At 35.0% G+C, this 27428-nt stretch overlaps 2 protein-coding genes across 2 annotated transcripts; one reads left to right on the forward strand and one right to left on the reverse strand.

Annotated features, from left to right (window-relative positions):
- Positions 1 to 708: 708 nt before the first annotated feature.
- On the reverse strand, positions 709 to 26547 carry LOC129262466 (sodium/calcium exchanger 2-like). Its single transcript, XM_054900591.2, has 15 exons — positions 26476 to 26547; positions 19865 to 20022; positions 19086 to 19185; positions 13503 to 13527; positions 12700 to 12858; positions 11995 to 12157; positions 11278 to 11401; positions 8919 to 9048; positions 7971 to 8061; positions 7105 to 7180; positions 6420 to 6542; positions 5671 to 5746; positions 5050 to 5203; positions 4498 to 4676; positions 709 to 3998 (listed from the first exon to the last, which is right to left on the reverse strand). Exons 2-15 carry the CDS (start codon positions 19995 to 19997, stop codon positions 3879 to 3881), a joined length of 1653 nt encoding a protein of 550 aa, XP_054756566.2. The 5' UTR covers positions 19998 to 20022; positions 26476 to 26547; the 3' UTR covers positions 709 to 3878.
- LOC129261838 (TRIO and F-actin-binding protein-like) lies at positions 902 to 3515 on the forward strand. The gene is made up of 3 exons (XM_064099316.1): positions 902 to 911; positions 1699 to 2453; positions 2862 to 3515. Exons 1-3 carry the CDS (start codon positions 902 to 904, stop codon positions 3513 to 3515), a joined length of 1419 nt encoding a protein of 472 aa, XP_063955386.1.
- Positions 26548 to 27428: the final 881 nt, after the last annotated feature.

The following is a 27428-nucleotide window of genomic DNA, read 5'->3' on the forward strand; positions in this document are numbered from 1 at the left end:
GAGTGAGGGGCAGCTCATGATGTCATACTTTCACCATATATTTTGTATTTAAAAGAATCAAAATCTTCATTATCCTACCTTTTTTAGGTATATAAATATGAAAATAATTAAGAAAGTAAAATATTTGATATTCGATATATTAATATAGAAATAGTGAGTGTGTGATGTCATAATTCCCCTAATTATGTTGTACATATAACTCATTGTAAAACATAAGCAAAACATGAAAATGCCAAAACCTTTCTAATCCTACATCTGATTTCGATGAAATTTTCAATAATATGCTCATGGGATTTTCCTCTGCTCATTCAAATCAAATTGATGTTGGGGTGGATTTGGCATTTAAAAAAATCGACAGTTTTACAAGCAACATGGACTAATTGAAACAACCTAATTTGGCTTAAATGATTTGTTTTCAAACAAAAGGTAAACCTGACTATATTTGATAATACATCTTCAAGTATGAAGGTTTATAATACCATAAATGAAAAAGCACAGTGACAACTTAAGCTTATTTAATTTCAACATTTTCAAAACCAAGAAAATTCTTGTAAAAGTACATATACATGTAACTCACAAAATATATATCATGATAATGCAATAAATTTCTTCAAAACATCTGCTATTTATACATTGCTTTCTAGAAGACTATGTGAATCATTTTGATTAATAAGGCAGATAGAGTGTGTTATACACATTATTTACATGTCATACATTTTTCAGTTATTCATCAAAACTTCTTTTTTTTTCAAATCAACATACTCGTTCTACATTACCTTCTCTATAATTCTTAAAAATCTGTCCCATTATCTTGTTTAGAACTTGTCAGCAGCTACATATTTGCTTCACTTCATGACATGTCACCTTTGATATTTGATTTATAACAAAATTAAAAACCATTATGGCTTTCCGTACTATCACAGGAGAATAAACAAACATAAAGTTGCACTGCTTTATGCGTTTTTTTATCCATTTCCTAGAATATCTCAGCAAAATAATCAAAACTCAATTTCTTAAATACATTATCTATTCAAATAAGTAAATGGATTTCAGAGACAGGGATTTGTTGTACTAAAGTGTATCTATGATATCTCAACTGGAATGTCATATCTCACTATACAAGTTCAATACCTATGCAGGGCATATTTCAATATCATCTAAATAAACACCTTATTTTATGTCATATTGGAGGAATCATCAGATAGAGTACAATTTATTCACTTAAAAATGGAATGTTTCGAAAAGACAAAAAACAAATATTCACACAGAGGAATTAAAAATATTCAGAAAAATAAAACTGCAACAGCACACATGGATGATGTCATAATAGAGATAAGATGCAAAGTAGTATACGAGCAGGCTCTGAAAAAAATAATGATTCGCAGTTTTCTAGTTTGCATAACATGAAATGTCTTACCATGAATTGGTTTGGCAATGATAATACATGTAGCTTTCCATTTTAGGACACTAACTGCCAATGGCTATATGGTGGTTGGATGGATATACAAAGGAGCAGAATTTTGCAAAATGATTTTAAGGGGAATCCAGATACCTTTGAAGAGGTGGTACTCTATGCTGGGAAATCGGATAGGGGTTTAAGTGGATTCATTTTGATTGTCCTGTGTTTATCAATGATATCATGTTGTATTAGATTTTGGGTTTCATTTAACTTTTAGGTTATCTGTATTCTCCCTAAAGATACCTTTTGGGAGAATCAAGATATCTTTAGGGAGAATCCAGATACCTTTAGGGAGAATCCAGATACCTTTAGGGAGAATCCATATACCTTTAGGGAGAATCCAGATACCTTTAGGGAGAATCCATATACCTTTAGGGAGAATCCAGATACTTTAAGGGAGAACCCAGATACTTTGAGGAAGAATCCAGATACTTTTAGGGAGAACCCTGATACCTTTAGGGAGAATCCCGATACCTTTAGGGAGAATCCCGATGCCTTTAGGGAGAATCCAGATACCTTTAGGGAGAATCCAGATAATATTAGGGAGAATCCAGATACCATTAGGGATAATCCAGATACCATTAGGGAGAATCCATATACCTTTAGGGAGAACCCAAATACCTTTAGGGAGAATCCAGATACCATTAGGGAGAATCCAGATACCATTAGGGAGAATCCATATACCTTTAGGGAGAACCCAAATACCTTTAGGGAGAATCCAGATACCATTAGGGAGAATCCAGATACCTTTAGGGAGAATCCAGATACCATTAGGGAGAATCCATATACCTTTAGGGAGAACCCAAATACCTTTAGGGAGAATCCAGATACCATTAGGGAGAATCCAGATACCATTAGGGAGAATCCAGATACCATTAGGGAGAATCCATATACCTTTAGGGAGAACCCAAATACCTTTAGGGAGAATCCAGATATCTTTATTGAAAATCCAGTTGACTTTAGGGAGAATCCATATTACTTGAGGGAAAAGACAGTGCGAAGATTATTTCCAATCTGATTCTACCACCATTAGCCATGGAATGCCATCCTCAATCTGTTTTTATTCCGATCACGAATTACAGGTATATCAATAAACATTCCTTTGTAAGTTCAGAGGTCAGTCTGCTTTGCATATTAACAGGTTAGTCTTGGACATCAATGAACCCTCATCAGTGTCAGTTCCATCATCTTTAAAACAGCTCCAACCACATATGGTGGTTGGATGGATATACAAAGGAGCAGAATTTTGCAAAATGATTTTAAGGGGAATCCAGATACCTTTGAAGAGGTGGTACTCTATGCTGGGAAATCGGATAGGGGTTTAAGTGGATTCATTTTGATTGTCCTGTGTTTATCAATGATATCATGTTGTATTAGATTTTGGGTTTCATTTAACTTTTAGGTTATCTGTATTCTCCCTAAAGATACCTTTTGGGAGAATCAAGATATCTTTAGGGAGAATCCAGATACCTTTAGGGAGAATCCAGATACCTTTAGGGAGAATCCAGATACTTTAAGGGAGAACCCAGATACTTTGAGGAAGAATCCAGATACTTTTAGGGAGAACCCTGATACCTTTAGGGAGAATCCCGATACCTTTAGGGAGAATCCCGATGCCTTTAGGGAGAATCCAGATACCTTTAGGGAGAATCCAGATAATATTAGGGAGAATCCAGATACCATTAGGGATAATCCAGATACCATTAGGGAGAATCCATATACCTTTAGGGAGAACCCAAATACCTTTAGGGAGAATCCAGATACCATTAGGGAGAATCCAGATACCTTTAGGGAGAATCCAGATACCATTAGGGAGAATCCATATACCTTTAGGGAGAACCCAAATACCTTTAGGGAGAATCCAGATACCATTAGGGAGAATCCAGATACCATTAGGGAGAATCCAGATACCATTAGGGAGAATCCATATACCTTTAGGGAGAACCCAAATACCTTTAGGGAGAATCCAGATATCTTTATTGAAAATCCAGTTGACTTTAGGGAGAATCCATATTACTTGAGGGAAAAGACAGTGCGAAGATTATTTCCAATCTGATTCTACCACCATTAGCCATGGAATGCCATCCTCAATCTGTTTTTATTCCGATCACGAATTACAGGTATATCAATAAACATTCCTTTGTAAGTTCAGAGGTCAGTCTGCTTTGCATATTAACAGGTTAGTCTTGGACATCAATGAACCCTCATCAGTGTCAGTTCCATCATCTTTAAAACAGCTCCAACCACATCTGCAACATGGTTGCAGATGTTATCTCCGTGCTTATCATCAGGATTGTCTGCTGGTGATGGTCTAATTCTAATTTCTAATGTCCTCTCTGCAGCATTTCTTGGATGACCTTCTCATCAACCTTACTTGGTGACCTCTGGTTGACCTCTTGCTGACCTTTGTAGTTGACCTTTAGATGATACGGTATGACCTGAGGGATGCAACGGTGATGTATACAACCCAGAGGAGGCAGAGAAAGAATCCAGTCAACCACTTGGTCACCTTTTTACCCCCTAACTCACCTCCAACAATCTGAAAAAAAATCAAACGATTGTAAATATTCAATAATAAAGAAAAAATATATATACTGTACCTCATGCAATACACTTCATATTTTACAATATCACAAGCTTAATGCAATATAACAATGAACCTGATTTTCTCTTTCAGGGCCCCATTGCACAAAAGTTACTACTATAGTAACTTTGCCATCCAATGGTTTTTCCCTGAAATCCTAGATCCTGATTGGCTGATGGCAGCAAGAAGAATGCAACTAACTTTGGGCAATTTTTAGAATTTGGTACACACACAAATAAACAATCAGGAATGCCTACAGCCTCTGAAAAGCATAAAGCTTTAACTCAATCTAACTTCCCATTTCCAACAAAGCAAATTATCACTGACATCTCACATATTTGCTTGGCAAAAAAAATCATTAAACATCACTCTTATCAAAACTTGCTCTTTTAAGGGTTTCTGTTGGCCCGCCTTTAATATTACATCATGCATTTGAAGAGATTGGTGTACTTACATATCTCCTCCCTATGATGATGCATATACAACATGTACCAACTCCTGTAAAAAGGATGACAGCCAGGTCAAGGTTCTCTGTTCCCACAAGGTAAGGTGAGTCTGTGTTGACGTACAGGTACATGACCTTGATGATCCAAGGGAGACCAAGGCCAAGGAACACGTTCACGCTGTTGCTACCTGCAGCAGGGAAGAGAACGTAAACAATGAACAATGTGAACATGCCCATGTGAGATGATAATGATAATAATCTGGTTATATATAATGCGCGTAAGAAACACATTGCACGTAATATCTAAGCGATTACAGATTTATCATTACCCCAGTCATCGGATTCAGTCAGTCATTCCCGCACACAATGTAAGCACATCCTCTACTTCCTGGGGAGTATTCCAGTCAGTCGCCGTCGAGGTGCACACAGTGCTGGACAAGCTACAATTACTTTCACATCCTACAGGGTACCCATTTAGCTAGCACCTAGGTAGAGAAGTGGCAAAGTGTGCATTGACGTCTTGCGATTTTCAAAAAGTATAGGGCATGAAAGAAATTTTACCTGTTATATTGCCGATGGCAGCATCAGCATGTTGGTCCTGAATGGCGGCCGTTCTACTTGCAAATGTGTCTGGTACGCTGGTTCCGAGGGCTATGATTGTTATACCCGCAACACTGGGCTCTATTAATGCAACACAGCTCAGCAAAGTAGCGATCTGGAGAGAATGAAGGGCAAGGAGAAGAAGCCCTAATGATGAAACATTCTATCTTGAAGAATCACAGCTCTGTGACAACAATTACTACAAATTTCAGTGCAAACATTTTCCTGCTTCAATATTTACATGTTCAATGTATAGCATTATAATTGTTGAATAAATGCGCCCACCCATCGTCAGCAAGAGTAAATGAGTCTCAATTGATAGTTTCTGCAAATACTGATCTTAATTCAAATATTTATTCATGCATCATCAAATCCTAACCCTAACCCAATGCTACAATCTTGGAAAAGATTTTTATCTCTCATTATAAAGGAATAGTGCCTCATACTATCGATTAACGAGTAAAGAGTCATGAATTAGGCAAGAAGGAGAAACAAAATGAAAGGTCAGGAGAAACATGGAAAGAATGAGAGAATATCAAGCTTTTTACAAATAAACCAAATATCAGAAATGCATGTATATACCTGTTCTACCACAGCCGTGAGAGCAAAGATGAATAGCAGAGATCCAATGAATGCAGGCCATCCTCCCCAGTAATTCCTTGGTAAAAAAAAGAAAATATATATTTATATATGTATATATATATACATGTATAGATATATAATCACTTAAAACAAGGCAATCGTGTCTTAGTTATTAAATTGTTTATTTGGAATAGTGATATACCCCAGCACTGCCACCAATGCCTTTCATTGCAAAGTCATATCACACCTCTGCCACCATTATTTTTCATGGTATAAAGTCACATCCCACCGCTACCGCCATCATCTTTCATAGAACCGAGTCATATCCCACCGCTGCCACCGTCGACTTTCATGGAACCAAGTCATATCCCACCACTGCAACCATCATCTTTCATAAAACCGAGTCATATCTCACCGCTGCCACCATCGACTTTCATGGAACCAAGTCATATCCCACCACTGCCACCATCGATGGTCATGGAACCGAGTCATATCCCACCGCTGCCACCTTTTTTTTTTTCATTTTACAATGTCATGCATATCCCACTTCTGCTATCATTATTTTTCATGCAAAAATGTCATACCGAATCACAGCTACTATCACTCACATAGTCCTATTCCACCACTTGCCCATTAATGGTAAAATACAGAATGATTTTTTTTCAATGTGAAATACCACACTCACAAAATTTTCAAGCAAAGAATAAGTATATATCAAAGTGAGATCAGCACTCAAGTTGTTTACTTACTTAGGTGGTACAATGGCAAAGATGACTTTCCAGAAGAATGTTATGAAATGCATGATACAGTCCATCTTGGAGGGTGGGATCTCCTTGCCATCGTCATCGATATCTCCTCCAAGGGTCATTGCACTATAGAAAAATAAGATAAAGACTATGAGCATCAAGAATGTTGTGCTAATTTTAATGCCCACATTAATCAACACCATCACATTTCCTTCATTAAGATTAATATTGTCCTCATGCCCAACGCCATCTAACTTAATATTATTATAACATCAACATCATCACCATTTCCTTCATTTATATTAATAGTCATCATGACCAACAGCACCATCATCTCAGAATATTATTAATACCATCATCACCATTTTCTTCATCAGAACAATTAATGCCATAAAATAATAAACCCTTTTGCACTTTCGACCTCCATTTCTATCAATTTTTTGCATCACTCCACAAACTACTTGTTGTACTTAAGCCATGATAATTTGGGAACATTATACCTTTTAAATTGATGTACAAAATGCACTCCAGTCATTTCAGGAAGGATCAATTTATAGGGTGTTCAGATGTGCCTACTTTACCTACTTCATGGAATTGTCCATCAACATCATCATCATCACATTCAGTTTCACCATCATAACAACATAAACATGGAAGATGAATAAGAGTTCATTGGAATCCTACTCACTTTTTGATCTGTCCAAACCATGTCTCGGCATCCTCCTCATCTTCCAGGATCTGGGCGACCCTCTCACCGATGTCATCTACAAGAGAACAAGACAAATATGGTGGTCAAAACACACCCTTGTACAGGTGACTCAAAGCATGGAGCTCATACAATCATAGTGCCACCTCTAAAGTAATTGCTTTTATATCCGTCGTAATAATAATCTAGACAGATGTTTGGTCTAAACCCGTCATGTGACCAAAGATAATTCCAACCGATGTCACAAAATTGGCAAAAATGCCATGAATCCCGGCATCTGACGTCACAACCCGGGAATAGTACCCCGAGCCGTGACGGCAGACGTAAATAATGCATGTACAATGCGCATATGTGATCAAGCCAGGGGCCTCACCAAAGCTTATAAAAAGAATTAATGAATTCTCTCTCAAAGATTGCTATTCATTCAGTTATATCTACATTCCTATCCGTTGTGTCTAATTCCGATGATGGATATAAATCAAACATATACGGCCTTCAATCATAGGTTTGGTGAAACTATGATCCCCTCAGTGACACGATTGCGACAATTTTCGCATTCCAGAGTCACTTCAGGAACCATAATTCCAACCACCTCCTCTGACGGCCATACATATTTGTTCACTAACATTTTCTGTATGAACCGGAAATCATACTAGCTTCCTAGACGAGAGCTAAGTACTTCCAGCTAACAGTTCTACTGGAGCTCATTGCCACAAAATCATCACACCTACACATGTACAGTTGGAGAAGACTGCCCTCTCGAGTCTTGCATCATAAAACGTCTGAACCATATCTGGCTCTCAGTAATATTAAAATGTTAGCTATGAAAGAATGTGATAGATACTGACCTGGTCTGAGGTTGGCTACGGCAGCACTGTGTTCCCCAAGCTTGGCTCCAATACTAGGATTCCTCAGAACTATCACGAAGTTCCTCAAACCCTAAAATTCAAGATATCAAAAGAATAGATCTGTCATCAATCAAATATAAAATATTAAGTATTATGCAGTCTTGTCAGTACTCTTTCAAGATAATTTTCAAACCCTTTTAAAAATGGATAACAAAATATTAATCAATAAATTATCAAACACATAAAATACATTTACATCAAACATCATCAAGTCTTGGCAGTATTCTCTTTAGGATACAGCTCCAACTAGTCTGGTCAGCTACAATGTTAATTCTTTACAAGGATGGACTGTAGACATAAAAACACAAAACTGGACTTTAACAGAGGTGAAGACCTATAGAAAATTTCCTATCCATAGCTCACTAGTAACTGTCTTAACACAATAACTGTTCAGTATTGTTGACCTTTACAACAACTGAAGACTGCATGATTACAATTTTCTTAACTGAGGCTCCCTCCTTGACAGACTTAAAACTTATCTAAATTGATTTAAATTTGATTTATTGGTGCTTCATAACAAAATTCTATTCTAATTCTATTCCATACATAATAGAAAATAATTATTTCATTAAGTCACTGGAGAATCTGTGGGAAAGGGAAACTGCAATCATCTTAAAGTCTCCATAATGCAATGTTACAGTTTGGGGTGGGTAGGAGCAACAAGAAGATTGGACTTAATTAGAAGTCTCTTGGTCTATCAAATCCAGTAACTGCTCTTTTGAATCTTCTGTAAATAAAAGTAGGAGTTGGATACATTTAGCCTTACTGGATTTGTTCATAATTAGTCCAATTTATTCCAGCTGTTGAAGGACCTTGATCGGGAAATGTCGAAAAGATGTAGATCTGACTGAGTCTAGGGACTAGTGACAAAAGAAGGATGGGTCTTACCACTGATTCTCTGTTGACTGGTATCTCGATGGTCTTGGACTTCTCCTCGTGTTTAAAGCACAATGTTCCTGACATGGATTTATAGTCAGCTCCACCTTCCAAATGTAGATCTCCCCTTGCATTACCATCCCTGCAAGAAAATAACAGAATTACAGATTAATGAGAGATATTTCGAACAGAGATTAAAATAAAACATTATTTAAACGTGTGATTTTCAATTGTAGCTGGCCAAACAATTCAAATATAATTCATGTAAATTAATATGGTCATTTGCATGTGCACATCAGGTATGTACATGTATGTGTGAGGGTGAGTGCTTTGGGCTTATTCACAAATATTTCTGAATTAGATATGATAATTAATGTCTTTGGACTGAGCGTTAATGTCAACATACGCAACACAAGACCCAGGTAGGGCATGACTTAAACCATGTATCCCTGAACCAGTGTCTAGCTGCCACATGCATGCACTTAAATTACACCTGCATGCCCCAACGCCCAGTTGTGAACTTTTCGCCTCTGCTTTCAAACAATCCACTTACATTTCCCTCATCGATTAAATGAGTTTGAGTACCATAAATTACCATAAATTGTAAATTATTTGAGCTTTATATTATATTGGCTACCATTAAAGTAAATATGACCATTATCCAAGCTAAACTCACAATGAGACAAAGTGATCTACGCTTTTCAATATTGAATATTTAATAGATTCTTAGAAGCATTTAAAAATATAATATAGTCAATACCCTCCACATAAATATAGCAAGCACAATGATCATATAAACAGAAGAACTTTGACTTCAGTTAAGTGTTCCACTCTTTCAAACAATATGGAGAATAGAGTATCAAGAACCGAGAAAAACAAAGTTTCCACAATCAGTACGGTCCACAATTACCAACAATCACTTAGCTTCAAACAGGTTATGATGAAAAATGTAGAATTGTGGCATTGACTTCCAATATAACACAGTAATTCACTTTAGCTAATCTTCACAATCAAACAATACACAATTGTTTTTTTGGGGGGATAAAGGTTTGGTTTCAACTACACATTTTAGGATATGAGTAAAATGTTTTTTGCACTAAGAATATCAGTTTACCAGATTTATGCAATTCCATAATTAGACTTTTTTTGCCAAAGATGTTTTTCCTCAAATCTATCTTTTTGTTTTTATCTTAATCAAATTCTGCAACCTATCCATTCTACTTGCATCTGTGCGGTGAGACTTCATCATTGAATTGCCTATGATTATGAGTAATACAGCCATGCTTACTTGACCAAGTATAAAATGTAAATCATTCCTATTTTAGGACTCTCAATTCATTCCTACATAATACCTCCAGATAGGCATTGTTTATACATCTTACTAAAACCAAATAACGGCATATTTGCACGTTTACTTAACACAGTATAATCCAAACTAATTATACAGAGAAACCCCCACTTTAGTGAGGATGCAGTACTCTCTATAGATGCATGTAAACGTCCCGAGTGGTCGCCACAGCAACCCCTCCAAGAGAGCGATCTAGGAGAAGTTGCGAAACGTTACTGTCTCTATACGAAGAAATTATTTAATTAGTTGATTACCTTCAAAGCAACTCCGGAATGTAATTAAGTATACAGGATATACGTAAGTATACAGGATATTAGTATTTTTTCAATCAGCATCCTATTTTTGCCACTCGTATTTTGTAAGGCTTCAATCAACACAAGAATTTGTTGGATATTATATTTTCAGAATCATTTTTCATCGACTAACTTCATCAATGAACCAAGGATCAACACAGGAATTGTCAAGTGCTATACTTACATGATCGCTAAGAGCAGATTTCCAATGAAATATCAATAAGATTGCTCAAGGATCCTAAATTCTAATTAAAAGCTTGGATATTTGTGATCAGAGCTTAAAGGGGGATCGAGCAAACTGACCACTGATGTGTGAGTTCTCTCACTGACTGTGTATTATTAATCGCTAGTCTTAAAATGTACCATTTTAAGATAATTATCAATAATGCAGAGAATAAATGAGCCTATACTTCTAATTGTTAAGAAAAACTAAACTGTTTTTGAGAGGAAAGTACTTATTTTGCTCCTTGGAAGCATAATTACGGCAGCATGCTCCGGCGACATTTGCTCCTGTCTTAAAATTTCAAAGGGTTTGAGTTAGGATTGTAATAGAGTTTTTGGTTTAGAATAATGTGAAGATATTGATCAGGGTATATTTGGTTTTGGAGGTTAGATTTTATGTTTGGCTTGAAGTGCAGATTTTCCATTGGAGCAATTGTCGCCGGAGCAAATGTCATGGAACCTATTTTATGGCATTGCTTTATAGTCAGTGGTAGCTCAAAGGACTTACATGGTGGCGTACTGTAGGGTAACAGTGCCATCAAATCCCTTGGATCTTACAACCGTTGCCGTCACCAGACCCTTCTCAAGATCAGCTGTGTAGTTAGGAGATTCAAATGTGAACTCGCCAGGCTCTGAGATGGAATAATATCAAATGATTTCATGAAGTGAATTAATAGTAACAATAAATTATCTTGATGTATTCAGTATGAGTGTTAATAATAATCCTCATCTTTTTTTTCTATGTAGGAAACTAATTGTTACCAAGTTGGAGATACTCTAATCATTGTGAAAAAGAAGAGATACATTCCATTCATTTTGATCAATGTCCTCCTCCTCTTCAAAAACTAAACCATCATTCTGAACATATCTATCAGCATCACTACCATTATAAACCATCTTCATCTCCAATCATCATCATTACCATAACTTTCATCATCGTCGTCATCACTATCATCATCAGCAGCAGCATATTCACCATTATCATACTGATCACCATCATCATCATCACCCTCATCATCATCATTCACCATCATCGTCATCATCGTCATCATCATCATCATCATCATCATCACCATCCTCATCATCATCTTCAACATCATCATCATCATCACCATCATGATCATCATCATCATCAATCATCATCATCATCACCACCACCATCATCATCATCACCATCGTCACCACCACCATCATCACCACAATAAGGCTAATTTCCACCACTCACCGTCATCATCAATAATTGTGACCCTGGTGATGCTGGGATCCCCCAACGCACCCCCTCCCTCGGGCGATTTGAGCAGGATGTAGAAGTCCATGTTGGCTTCGTACTGGGTATCGTTGATGATTGGAATGGTGATCGTCTTCCTCCATTCTGTCTCTGTGAAAACCTGAAAGAGTAGCATTAAAAAGTAGTGAAAGTACAACCAATAAACCATATAAAATGATGATAATAATAATAATAGAACAATCTAAAATAGAGGTACTTTTGGAACATTTCTAGCATGAAAGGCAAAAGCGAGAATATTTTAAACTGTTTGAAAGTAAACACGCATGTGTAACTATTCTAATGCCCAAGCAAAATGTGTATTACTTGTTTAATACATGTAACATATAGGTGTAGATCCTTATCATTTGATAAACCATTCCATCTAAAGATAAAAGAGCTGTCATTAGAACTTGTCACTATATTATTAGCACTTTTTTAAGCTACAATATATGATCGGTCACATGATAGATCTCAGCCAATCGTTTGATTAGGATCCATTGTCCCGTGACACAAAGGTTAGCCATTGATCATACGCTCAATTTTCACGATTGACTGTATATTGTAGTCCATGCTATCAATCATAGAGAAATGTTCTACGATGATTGCTAAGCTTTGTGTTACCGGCTCCATATCATCATTTTATAAGAGTACGTAACAACATACCAATTTGCCCTGTGCATGCGTGAATTCGGTCCCTTGCTTAGCGGTGCCGTCTCGTGTCTCGTAGGTCACGTAGACGGTACCCTTGATGCAATCATCGTAGGCATCGCTACGGCTGATTTCATCTGCGATCTCATGGTGGTGGCCCGCGATGCCATTCTCCTGTAAAACGATCAAAATGCGTAAAAACATGACGATGGTGGAACGCACATAACAGTGAAAAGTACAGTAGAAAGAGAAGGAAGAGAAGGAGAAGAAGAAGAAGCAGGAGCAGAAGGGGAGAGGAGGAGAAAGAGAAGGAAAAGGAGAAGTAGAAAGAGAAGAAAAAGGAGGAGAAAGAGAAGGAGAAGGAGAAAGAGGAGAAATAGAAAGAGAAGGAAAAGGAGGAGAAAGAGAAGGACAAAGAGGAGAAAGAGAAGGAGAAAGAGGAGGAGAATGAGGAGGAGAAAGAGAAGGAGAAGGAGAAAGAGAAAGAGAAGGAGAAGGAGAATGAGATGGCAGAGAAAGAAAATGAGAAGGAGGCAATGTTGGGGGAGAGGAAGTAATTTAATAATCATCATCATTATCATCATCATCATCAATCATTAAAATGACAGAAGTTATATGTACATTACTCTCAATCACTATGTTTTAAAATACTGATCTCCTCTTTTCTTGCCATCCATAGTTAAACCAAATATTCTTTATACCATTGACCTGCTAGTAGGTCCATGTTTATTCCATCATTGAATATAAATAATACTAGTAAAGCATGTCTTTAAAGCAGATATATGCGTTTTATATTTAAACAAATCATTTTAACATACCTGGGTGAGCTGACGAGTTCTTCTCCTGAAATTACATGAGAGGAATAAAAAGAGGGGATATTCATGTCTATGTATTTCATAACCAAATACATTTAAATAAAACACATGTTGATATGTACTTTTTTTTACAATTAGACAATTCCCTAAAATAATCATCCTCTTTTTAAATAAGATCCCCAATTAATTTTTGAAGTGAATTTTTTCAAAAACCTTTACTAGACAGTAAAGAAATAATTACGGGAAATTTCCTGCATGTAGGGGGTCAGAAGTATATACTTAACAGAATTGCCAGCATAATCCTTAATCATTGTTAGGAATGAGTCCTTTCATGAGATTCAATCATATTTTGTCTGACTAATATTCTACGATTTGAGAGAAAATATGATCTCCAAGCTCCATTACAAGATATACAAAAGAAATGAGTTCTTTCATGAGATTCAATCATATTTTGTCTGACTAATATTCTACGATTTGAGAGAAAATATGATCTCCAAGCTCCATTACAAGATATACAAAAGAAATGAATTCAGCAAAAAACTAGCATCAATCATCTTCTAAATATACCGGTAATAAACATTTCATCACTGATGTACAATGCATAATCATTCAAACCATTATGAACATTGATAATGTTTGGACAATATATTTCAATCTTTATGTGATTAATTTCTATAAATCTATAAACATAAAGCATGAATGTATTGAAAACTGGATTAAATTCAAGCAGTAAATCTAGTGTTTGGGGGGGGGGGTGAACTATTGTGTCATTCCCCACTTGAATAGCATAATTTCATTAATTTATGCCCATGGTATTGAATTTATGTGGTTACTTTGCTCATAAATTTGAAACATCTCTATCACATCCATTTCATTCATGTATCTGCACATAGATGTGAACTATACACATACATACATAGGTGGGGTGTTTTATTACACCTATCATTAACTCATACAATATAAAACAAGCCCTGTCATTCCCCATGATACATGATGCTTGCTGTCAAAACCAGGCAGCATGATGGTAGATAAAAGGGACTCAGATATTGATTTTGACGATCGCCGCTGAAAGCGAATTCATTATGGGTATGGATTTTTTTCCCGAAGCTATTTACCATTTTCTCACGACTCCTTTCATCTATTGTAAGAACTTTGTCAAACATCGAATAAGTGGCAGGAAGAAAAATTAAGGGAGGTCACCGCTTGCCCTCCCCTAAACCCCCTTTCTCCTCCTCCCCCTTTCTTCCCCCCCCCCAAAAAAAAAAATTCATATAGGCCTAAACATTAGATAATCTCAAGTTCACTGCTGATCTTGCCAAGTAAATCAAAAAGATGTAGATTAAAAATATTAAATCCTCTTGATTTTTTTTATTTCCTATTACATGCATCAACTTTCATTGTATCAAGTCAACCAAGACAAAAGGTTGAAAGTATCAAAAGTAGATTATCAATTTCATATGTGATTTCATTTCCATGACAACTCTGCCATATACATAAAAGTATTTTCAAAACTAGAAATGACGGCTCTTGCAGAGCTTCTAAAATCCAGCTTGCATTTAAGTTCACTGTGGCGCTGCCTTTTTGTCCTCCTGCTTTCTGTCCCCTGACTCCCGCCAGTCCTCGATACAACACATAGCAACTACAAGCAATAGGTGCGCTCCCGTCTTGTATGGAAATCAATAATCCATTATTGGCGGGTGTTATACAATATACACGATTGTCAGAAAGAGCGCTGGTATACATGTACTGATCTATAATACATAACCACATGGGAATTAGTCCCAGGCTACTCGAACAACAAGCTGTGGTGAAAAAACAATGGCATTTCAAGATTTTAAATGGAAAATTTGTTGGTGTCTTTATAGTCGATTACACCCTGTAGTCAGAGAATGAGAGGGAAGATGGTGAGAGAAAGAAAAGATTTGGAATGCTTTTGGGTTTTTTTGGGGCTGGATAAGAGGAATTCAATGCATTTCTACTTAAAAAAAAACAATTTGGAAATCAAATGTAAATACCTAGTAATATGGTATGATTTCAAACAAATATATTCACTAACTACATTTTCACTTACAAAAAGATGAATAAGGGATATCTGTTTAAGTTGACAAAAAATAAAAGAAAGAAATTGTACGAAATTTTCTGCAAGAAGAAAATACTCAATATGGATGCAAAAACGTTTATGACGTTCAACTAGCAAGATATTCATCAATTAAGAAAATAGATCAGGAAAATATTTACAATGAATAAAAGAATATCTTGAATGCATCATATAATATATCATTACATAAATGGAACATTACTAAAAAAAATGTTTTGCTTCCCTTCCAACACTGTTCTAACCTGATTCCAACTTTCTATCTTTGTGTGGCATTGCATGGTATTATTTAACCATTCAAACTTCTAATTGTAAACTTAAATGAGGTGAAAGTTTAATATCACAGCAAAATTTCATGGATTTTAAAACAAAAATTGATGAACATCTTCTTTGTTGATCTTCTTAAATCATTTGCATCCACAATGAGTAATTTATTGGTCAGGAATTTTCATTTAATTTATTGATTTCTATTTTTAACCATTTCATCAGATTCTTTATGTGTAATTAGAACTTTTGTGATAATGTCATAATTCCATGTATACATATTCCCTTTTCATATTGAAAGTTTTTCTGTCATGAAAAATATTTCACAAACAAATTGATAAAATCAATCTTATTAATCTATTCAAGGAAATAACATCAGGATATTTCGTAAAGAGGCAATAACACAACATATATGAAGTTTGTTATGATCATGTCAGATACTACAGAAACCCTTCATATCTGAGAATATTCAGTGAGTATATGCTCCAGTCCATAAGAATCAGTATTGATGTCTAAGGTGGACAAGCATTCCATAGCCACGGTCATCATCGTGATAATCATATCAGACCCTTCTGGGTAGCTTCCAACAAAAACAAGACACGAAACATCTCTACATTACAATGAAGCGGTCAAGAGGAATTTGATTAAGAAAGTGACCAACGACAACAAATTTCCTGTCAGTACCGGTCAGCGTTGTGGCGTTGGCTGGCAGAGGGATATTTTATTTGATCAGTGCGGGTGAGAAGCGGAAGGAATTCAATCAAAATTTTATGGACATGGATGGTGTTTATTCTATTAATCATTCCAATATTGGTTTGAAACATAACATCGTCAAAGAGTTTTTAGAAGTCCCCTCTTTCCTTTAAATAGTGTATGTGTGTATCTTTCACACATTCTGGGTTATTCTTAATTATTAAAATTAAGGGGGAAGGAAAAAAGACTCCGGGTTTGTTGCCCATTCCCCCCAAGAATTTGAAGAAAATGGTGAAACCGATTATACATCACAGCTGATCTATAAACTAATTGTTTTATCAATTTAAATAAAAAGAAACAATAATTCAATTTTAAGAATTTTAATCAAGTGGTCTCTTCCCAATAATGAAATTATGCCAAAATTATCCTCTGACAAAATTCTGTTGCATTTTTAAAGATTGTATGTAAGGGACGGGATATTAATACAGAGACAATATATCAGGCAAAATAATCCGGGCTTGTTTCCCATCCCCCCCACACAGATTTTTTTTTCTAAATACTAATAACAACTACCTTAATCATTTTGATGATAAATATATTAATTATTGAATTGCTTTTTCAAGGGGAATGAAGTTTCAAGTACCTTCATGCCTCTCCCCTTAACCTCCACAGTTTACACACAAAAATACATAGAGGTATCATCAATATCAAAGTAATATCTTCTCTCACTTGAACCAGCTCTATGAGCACATTAATCATTGACCAATCTTTATTACCCGGAAGTGGTCAAATAATTAAAGATTGTTGCTTGCTTCTGACATCACTGAACTGATAATTCCCTTCTCATCCTCCGATGCATGATTTCACTTTTTTTTTTCATTTTGCCTGTCATACCAATCTATCCCTCTGTTTAATCTCACACCGACTGATCTCTGGTATTGCCATAGCAACATCAAGCTTTGTCCGTGAATTTGTTCTACCTCGGATGAAGAGTGGAAAGTTTAATTATTATCTGCTGTCTCTGATGGCCTCATGCCGAGCCAAGCATTCAGCTTTAGAATTATTAATTTCATTCATTAAAATGAAAGGGTGATATCTGAAGATATAGAACGCAAAAAGGACTATCACCTTCATCAGGATACAACCGACCCCCAAAATAACATACTTCTCATATGTGCATTTCATCCATCACACATGTTTCGAAGAATCATATACGCCAGTCAATTACAAAACAATACAGAACAGTTACAGCTTTAATGGTATTTGGAATGTATTGTCTGGCTCTGCGAGGCAGTTCGACCAATTTAAAATTCAATTGTCTTGCTAATGAACGGATGATCAGAAAATTGCTCTGACAAAAACCTTTATGTGCAGACAAGTTATGACGTAAAATAAATTTGCATTTCCTTTATCAACTGATATTTTCTTGCTTATAATTGAATTTCCTTCACAATGCCTCCATCAAAATTACAATACTACCATTAACCAAGCCCCAATTTTCTATTCTTCTTGATAATTCCCATATCTAGATTCTCAGAAATATGGTGTAAATAAAATTGAGAAAAAAGGTGAGTTTGCTAACTTGAAATTTTCTTTTCAAATAACATTAATTACTGAAATTTCAATTTGCTTTCTTCTTAGTACTATAAATATACATTGATGAAATTTACATCACTAAAATAGAAATTAATGTTGTAAGACTTTACTGTAATTAAGATTTCTTAATTTTCTCTTCTAATTTGTCTTTCATATCAGAATTTCCTCCCGCTGGTAAATGGTGGAAAACAAACAGAAGTTATGAAATTATCATAGACCATATTATTTGTAAAATACACATCACATAAGTAATGCCTCCAGCATACACCTTTAATAGGCAGAGGCGTATAATACAAATCCATGTTGGAATGCTATTCAGAACTAGCAACGACTCTCAGCATCTATAACATTACAACTAACATTAAACATTCAAGCCTCAAGATTTTTTTTCCCGAAACAACATTGCTACTTATAATACAAGTTGTGAATCAGACTTCTCGATTTGCCTGATTCAAAATAGGGATTACATATGGAATGGTACCTTCCTAATATGTAAGAAAATAAAAGAAGACTAGAAAGAGTTTCAATTAATCAAATCGATCTCAAAGATGGCAAGCCAGCAACACCATTATCAAGAATATATGTGTCCTTCACAGAGTTCACTATTTTCACATAAAATTAGGGGCAGCTCATAAAAAGCTAAATTTTAGAGTTTTTGATGTAAGTTGATACTTTCTATAGTCTAGAAAGAGTTATCCGCATGAACAATATGTGGTAACTACCATTGTTCTATTTCTAAAATACAACTTTTTTCTGAGCTACAATAACATTTTGTAAATGTTGAGATGAGGTTTTGACACACAATCGGCAATATGCCTTGTAAATAAAAAATATTATGACATTAATGGCTTCCATATTTATTACTGATTGGATCAATCACAACTCTTTGTATGACCAACATTAGGCCCTGAGGTATGAGTATGAAAAAGAAGACTTACGGAGTTGATCGGTGAAAGAGGACATCAACCTCCAGCTTGCCACAACTCTCCATCACGGTGTAATTTGGCGATGCAAAGGTAAACTTTCCCTTTAAGTCCTCTGTGTACAGGAAAAACAATTATAGCCAATTAATAATGCAATGGATTTCAAGCTAATGCTATATCAAACCAAACAGAACAATTGTTCAGCTAGAAAGAAAGAAAGAGACAATTCATCAACTAACACCACTAAGGGGGTGTTGCAAGAAAATATTTGCGATCAATTGCAAATATTCTGTCGCAATTTTACAACTGACAGATCAACAGATTAGCAATGAATTGCAAATTTGCAATCAATTGCAAGACATATGATTGATTTAGGGACCAACAATTGACTTGCAATTGATCGCAAGTTTCTTGCAACACCCCATAAGTCAATTCCATCTAATTACACTTGGTTTAAAAAAAAACCACTTTTGCCTCAATTCCCTACTGGATAGAACAATGTCCCGCAGTGTGTGCCACAGTGGGTTCACCTTCACACCGTTAAATTTTAGCCTATCAAAAGTGTGGATCACGTATTCACATAGTCGACCATGTGAACATGCTGTGAACAGTTACACACTGTCGATGTGTGGGGTATGAAAATATCTTCACACTGTTCAATTTGATCGTTTTAACAGCATGAATAATATTTTCAAGTAGTCCACAATGTGAACACACTGTGATCACACTGTGTTACACTGTGTCCTTTCCAGCATTGTCCCCTCCAAAAGAAAAAGAAGAAGAAATAAGCTTACCTGACAATGCGCCATCACTGGCCTTCTGCATAGCTTGTACCTTGTCCACCAGGGCTAGTAGCCGGGGCTGGTGTCCGCCTGCCCCACCGGCTGCTATCCTCTGGGCCATGAAATGCTTCTTGCCCCCGATCATGGACCGTACCACAGCGTGTCTGAATCTGAAGAACCAATCAATAAAGCACGTCATCAAAATGTGAAATAAGAACGGCAATCAGCAACTATTAATTCAATTTCACCACCCCCGTGAATCTTGTTATTACTAGAAAAGAATTTGAGGGAATTAAGTAGAGTTGATTTGTTTTATTCAATTTTCAAAACTTTGATCTCTGATTAATCTGTACTTTCTATCATATTTTTTACATAAGCATTGCTGTTCCTTATATAGTTCGGTATCACTTTACCTACAAATTGGTGAATAACCAAGTGAAATGCAAAATGTGTTTCTGATAGAGGTGTAACTGTAATCTTAATTGAATTATAGCATATTAACATTTCTTCTAATTAACAGCCTTATAATCCAGAGGGACGCTATTCCCTTTCAATTCAAATGATTATTTTGCTTATTTTCGAACACAAACAAGCACAAAATATATTCAGTAATATGTACAGACCTTTTAATATATTTGGTAAATTAAAGTACAAAAAATGAAAGCATTCATGGAAATAATCAAAATTATCAGTTGAACATATGATACAGCAACCAATGGAATGGAGCAAAATGATCAGATATGCTGGATATGAGATGATAAATGATTTTTATTTACATGCAGCATAAGGAAAGATGAAAACACAATGAAAATTTACTTCCTAAATGATAAATTTCTTTTTGATGAAATAGTAGCAATAGATGATATAAAATGCATCTGCCAAAAAATAATAACATCCAAACTGCATGCCAGAATAAGAAATACCATCTATACAAATATATCAAAAGACAAAATCAAATTAAGTTCATACTTTAGCATGCAATCACATCTTGCATTCATCATACAATCATCATGCATTCATCATGCAATCATATGTAAACAAATGAGAATAGGATATATCGGGTTAGTCCACAAAAGAATTAATTTTGAAGAGCGATAGATGATATGGCAATCATATGATGCAAGATGAAACAATTTCTCGGATCATTCTTTTCTAAAAAGTAAGAATGATGAGTTTTCCCATCATTGAGGTTTTTCTCCCATGTCACTCGAGATGGTCATGCGGGAAGGGAGAACATGATTTAATGGATGGTTTCCATGACAACAGCTTGGATACCATAGATTAAACATGAAGGGTAACAAATATTCCTATTTCTTCCTCTCTTCAGTTCATCCCAGGTTCATTTATCATCATGAGCTCTGTGAAATTGGAGACGACTTCCAACTCTACATCCAAATGACTAGTTATATAGATTTGCTTTCAGTCACATAACATTTCATTTGGAAGTAACATTAACGTAGCAACTGAAAAAACACCCACATTCATCTCTTAAATGGTATAATAAATACGTAAAATGGGATATATATAACAATGCATACGTATATTTCAATTACACATGCATACATGTATGTAGCATAGTGATGCGCAATGTCAAAAAAAAATCAATTAGTATGAATAAGAATGACCGCATGAGAATTTAGAAGAAAGAATTATTAACAAAGTAATAATACAGACCATTGTTTTTATTGCCAAAGAGTGATATAAGAAGATTAATCATTGCAAAGTCAAATAAAAATACAAGTATTTTTTTAAGAATGATTGATAACTAAGCATTAAAAGTTACCTGACAGACACTTTGCTGGGGACAAGATTATATATTTTTTTTAATATTATTAATCATTTTCTAACATCGTTTTTAAATAATCTTTGTTATGGTTTTATGTTTTCCCATATTTAGTAGTCACTTTAACATCATCATCCAACATGTTCCACATCTTCATCCCTTCAAACCCAAAGTCTGTCTTGTCTTTGTATGAAATTAATGGAAATTACTTCAAATTGCAGGAAAGAATTGATTGAATTTGGGAGACAAAGACCGAAAATGAAATGTCAGGTGAGAGCAGAGTCACCAAACGGTCAATTCATTTACAAAACTTGTCTAGTGCATGAAGTTCCAGCCTGTCAACATTAGAATTCCTCATTATTTGTTATTCATGTTGCTATGGAGATGACCTTTATTCTCTGACCCTGACTTTCAAAGAGAACACTTGTATAAATGAGGCATAAAATGGGATCATCATCATCAGGAAAGCTGTCATCACAAAAACTCTTCTGGTATGGCAAGACAGATGAAAGTGAGGTAGGAGGAAGAACAAAATTGGGGATAAAGAAGGTGAAGAAGGGAAGAAAAGAAGGGGATAGGAAGAGAAAGAGGGATGGAATAAAGGAAAGAGTTGGAACTTTGAGATGAATTCATGTATATTCCCTTTAAAATTATCATATCATAACATCTATATATTTTTTCTCATTCACATTCATGGTCAAACATTCATCCTGTAGGCATTGCATGTCACAAATTCACAATCAGTTCTAAGAATTGCATAAAGAATTGACTCCCCCCAAAAAAAAAAATAATAATAATAATTAATTAATAAATAAATGAATAAAAATAAATAGATAAATAAATTAATTTAAAAAATAAATATAAATAAATAAATGAATGAATAGAAACATAAAATAAAAATATAAAATAAAGTAAAATAAAACTTAAGAAATTAATAGCAGTAATAATACTCTAAATAAATACAAAAATATAGAGAGTTGATGAGGATTTTTTAATGTAATATTGATAATTAAAGCAAAATTGTAAAAATATCAATGAAAAATAAAGGATAAAAATAAACAATAACAAATTCAAAACAAAAACAATGAAGTAAAAAAAGACAATTAAAAAATAATGATTTCTAACAAGACAATGAAATGAAAATATGATATACGGTATTATTTTTTGTTTTGTTTCTAATGATTCTGATGAAGGCATCTTTTAAAAATAAATGCAAGGAACCAGAAGGAGATACCATGTGATACACAGCCCCGTTCCCCCTCTCCTACCCCCCCCCCCCAACAAAAGGAGAAACTAAATGACTCTAAAATCACATCAATATGCACAAATCTGTCAAGAGATCCTTCTTTTGCACCTCATCCATGACACGCACATCTTCCAGTTGGATAGCCAGGTAAAACCCACGATAATACAGGGGGTGAGAGAACGTGGCATTCCACACCACCGCTTTCGCATCAGGGATCACCCATCTCCTAAAAAATCTTCTCTGCCATGACCAGACAAACGAGGATTGTTTCTGCCTCAGTTGTACCTCAAGCACCAGTGAATCTTCCAGAAACTCATGCATCGTTGCAGAATTTTTTGCCTAACCCAATCACACCCGCACCGTTAATTAGGAGCTACAAATCTTCCAACGTTACCGCTTTTAGACCTGGATGAAATGTCTGCTCCAACTCACAGTATATTCCTACATGACATGGTTCACACTGAACATATCCCTTTTAATGGTCACTCATAGAACTTACCAACAACTGAACTTCATGTGAGAAAGAATCTTACAAATTTTTCTAAAACCTGCATCTATTTCAACTTTACAGTAGTTTTTTAAAAGATTTAAAACTTGTAAAGCTATATCAAAAAATTTCTGATAAGTAAAAAAAAACTCTTCAAATTACCCCCTACCTTTTGACAATAGGGATCTACCAATGTGCATTGTTATCTCTTTGTGTTTTCTTGCCTTACGTAAACTAGATTTAAAAATATAAACAATTATTTCCAAGGTGTATCTAAATCTAAATGTACATCTACAATAGATTGGGATCTAAAAATAGTGTATTGAACTCACTTTTAGGAAATTCACTTTTTTACCCAGAAACAGCTTTTTAAATTGTTATTGTGAACCACTCTACATTAGTTAGATCGAAGCAGATTTTCCCATCAAGCAGTGATCTGGATGGAATTGCTTTCAAGCCAGTGGCTTTTTTTACAGGGAATAAACATTCTTGATTCATTGGAGGTCTAATGCACCAGAAAATTGAATTTCCTAAGTGAACTGCCATCTTGAAACGCGTGCAGCACGTCATATGTTAAGTTTACTAAAAATCTCAGAAAAGTATGCATTTTATTTCATCTTATATTCTCGTCAGTAATTAATCAAATTCATAACGCATTTTCTACACTCATAATGCCTGGAGTGAGATGACCGCTTTAAAATTCATTGAATTTTCATTTTATTTTCTTGGAGATGTGTCAAGATAATATCTGATACTTTACAAGTGCATCCATATATATACAGTACTGCAGCTTTGATTTTAATTTTGTAAGTAGTGATATTCAGGAATTATAGGTAAGCTTAAATGTGGATTTAATTGCAAAAGATATACACAACATTGACCTTTTACTTCCTGGATCAATATGCGATACATGGTGGGTTGTCTTAAAAAAGGGAGAAAACAAGTGACTAAATGCTTTCCCGAAGTAACAGTGTTACATGAATATGTTTACCCTTTGAATTTACGGTATTATTGGTGATTTGAGCTAAGAAATTTCATTCTCTTCAAATACAAATCTGCATAAAGCCATTGGTCAACAGGGTTCCCAGCTTTTCAAGAAAACAAAATTCCCTGATTTTTCTCTAATGAAGTTTGAAAATTCCCTGATAATCATTTAAACCCATTCCCAGTTTCGCATGTTTTCTAAGTTGTTGCAGTGAATTACATGTATTTCAGTATAAAAACAATAATGTAAAACTAATTAGTACCGCCATAACCAGTCATTCAATGGATGATGTTTTGATATGCATCAAAATATAACAGAGTCTGACTGACTACCATGCTTTCGACTTTTGGGTCGATCAAATTCCCTGATTTTTCCCTCATTCGAGGCATTTTTTCCTGATTTGAGGTATTTTTTATCAAATTCCCTGTTTTTTCCCTGACTGGAAAAAATTAAAATAATTTTCCCTGATTTTCCTGATGGACTGGGAACCCTGACAAGTAAAATCTTCTGTTATAATTTAACATACAATATTTTACTACAAGTGACCAAGCTCCCCTCTCTCGAATGTTATTTCAATACTAACGTCATATATGGCTGCTCATCAATTCATTTTACCTTGGCATTTTTCATCAACAGGTAACCGCCCCTATGTGCCTCTTAGAAAGTTAGTCTGCACAGTACAGACACTGTAAGGAAATTAACGTGGTATATCTCACGCGGAACAGCCTGAATCATTTTCCAACACTCGTTATTACTAGTATGCACATTTTCAATAATAAAGCTTGTAAAGTTGGGATAGTCTGATTTAAATGAAGAAATTTTGGTAAGTTACATCGTGCTTTATAACATGTCTACATAGGGTCTGTGCTTGGAAACTACAATTAATCAGACATTTACATCATCGAGGCAGCTAGCAGAAAACATGATGAATCAGCAGACAGTCTACTTCTTCCTGAGTAAATGATAATTTTCGAAGCCTCATTCCCGATTTGTTGCTTCCGTTTTTGAAAGGCGAAAAGGGGGCAATACCAGCACACACATGTAAGAGAATGTTAGAGGGAAATTGAGGACAACCTTAAATAATGCCTGAGACTTTCTAATCTTCAAGTTATGGTATTATCATTGCTATAACCATTATCATCATCATCACCATCATCATCACCATCGTCATTATTTTCATCATCATCATCTTTTTCATCATCATCATCATTTTCATCATCATCATCACCATTATCATCATCATCATCACCACCACCATCAACACATCTAATTTTCTACAACACTTTATACTTGTTTTAAAGTTTCTTTCTTGTAAGAACATCATTTACAAACAATCATCATAAACATTGCAACTTCTTGTGAATAAAGGACACTGGTATATTTAAAAACAAAATAATTCTAAAAAAAATTTACAGTAACATTCACAGGAGCATGTAAACTATTTTTCATGAATTAAGACCATACACGAATTTGTATTTAAAGGTCAAGTCCTCCCCAGAAAAATGAGGATTCGAATAAATAGAGAAAAATCCAATGACCAAAACGCTAAAAATTTTCATCAAAATCGGATGTAAAATAAGAAAGTTATGACATCTTAAAGTTTCGCTTATTTTCACAAAACAGTGATATGCACATCTCAGTGACATACGAATGAGACAGTTGATGATGTCCATCACTCACTATTTCTTTTGTTTTTTACTGTTTGAATTATACAATATTTAATTTTTTACAGCTTTGACAATAAGGACCGACTTGACTGAACCATATAGTATTGAACAATGCTTATTCCACATGTTCAGGGGGGAATCAATCATTGTATCACTTTGACACTGAGAAAATTAGAATTTTTCATATTTCATATAATAAAATACAAAAGAAACAGTGAGTGGATGACGTCATAGTCTCCTCATTTGCATACCAGCCAGGATGTGCATATAACTGTTTTGTGAAATTAAGCGAAACTTTAAAATGTCATAACTTTCTTATTTTACATCCGATTGTGATGAAATTTTCAGTGTTATGCTGGTTAGATTTTTCTCTTTTTATTCAAAGCAACTAATGGTTGGGGTGGACTTGTCCTTTAAATGGGCGTGTTAGGATGGATGCGCGATGATCAACTCACCTCAAGATTGGAGTGCTCGGCTGTTTACTGTGAGGGGTGGGTGCAGTGTGTGTTTACAACAATAACATGCAGTCAAAAAGGGATGCAGCACACATCACAATGAAAACATGGATGGGTCACATATCAGAGGCATGCATTGGTTCAAAAGGAGACAAGATGGGATGACATGGGTTAAAGCAAAAATGAATGGGTGTGATGATGATGAAGATGATGATGATTATGATGATGATGATGAGGATGATGATGATGATTAAAATGATGGTGATGATGATGATGGTATGCTAAAAGACTGATTCAATGTCGAGATTGCAAAAAAAAATCACCCATTTTGCAGAAAACATGCTCATTTTCTTTCTCATAAGTACTCACAGAGATATATATCATTTTTTTTATTATTCAACTTTAGCAAGCATTAATGCTGTAGGCACATTTTGGCAATATCAGCTTGCCAATCAAATATTTGGCAAGTACTTTTTTTTACATTTTGTGATCATAATTCTGAAAGCTGTATCCTCCTTCTTTAATCTGAAATTCTTTTCCTGCAGATTCTGTGCATGTTTGTCACTAACTACCTCTTTTTCAGTATTTTCATTCTGTGAAAGCAACCCCTTTCTCAGAAATTGAAAAAGCCTTGCCTACCATTCCACCCTACAATGGCAAAAGGAATTAAAAGACATAGAGCCAAAATTGAGTTGCTGATATATCCATTTCTACTATTATCACCACAGACTTCAATAATTCAAAGCCTTTAGGTTGCAGTAGTAGCCACATTGGCTAAAAATTGTAGCTTATTGTATAACATTACAATGACGTCATTACGATTCCGAATTTAATTTACTTTCACATCTAAAATAAAAAGAGTGTCAACAGAAGTTTCTGCCATCAAGCAAAAATTTACCATTTACGTCGATGTGAAGGACGGATATAATATTCTTTTTTTAAGGAAATGTTCA

The sequence above is a fragment of the Lytechinus pictus genome, chromosome 5 (assembly GCF_037042905.1).
Source record: "Lytechinus pictus isolate F3 Inbred chromosome 5, Lp3.0, whole genome shotgun sequence".
NCBI lineage: Eukaryota > Metazoa > Echinodermata > Echinoidea > Temnopleuroida > Toxopneustidae > Lytechinus > Lytechinus pictus.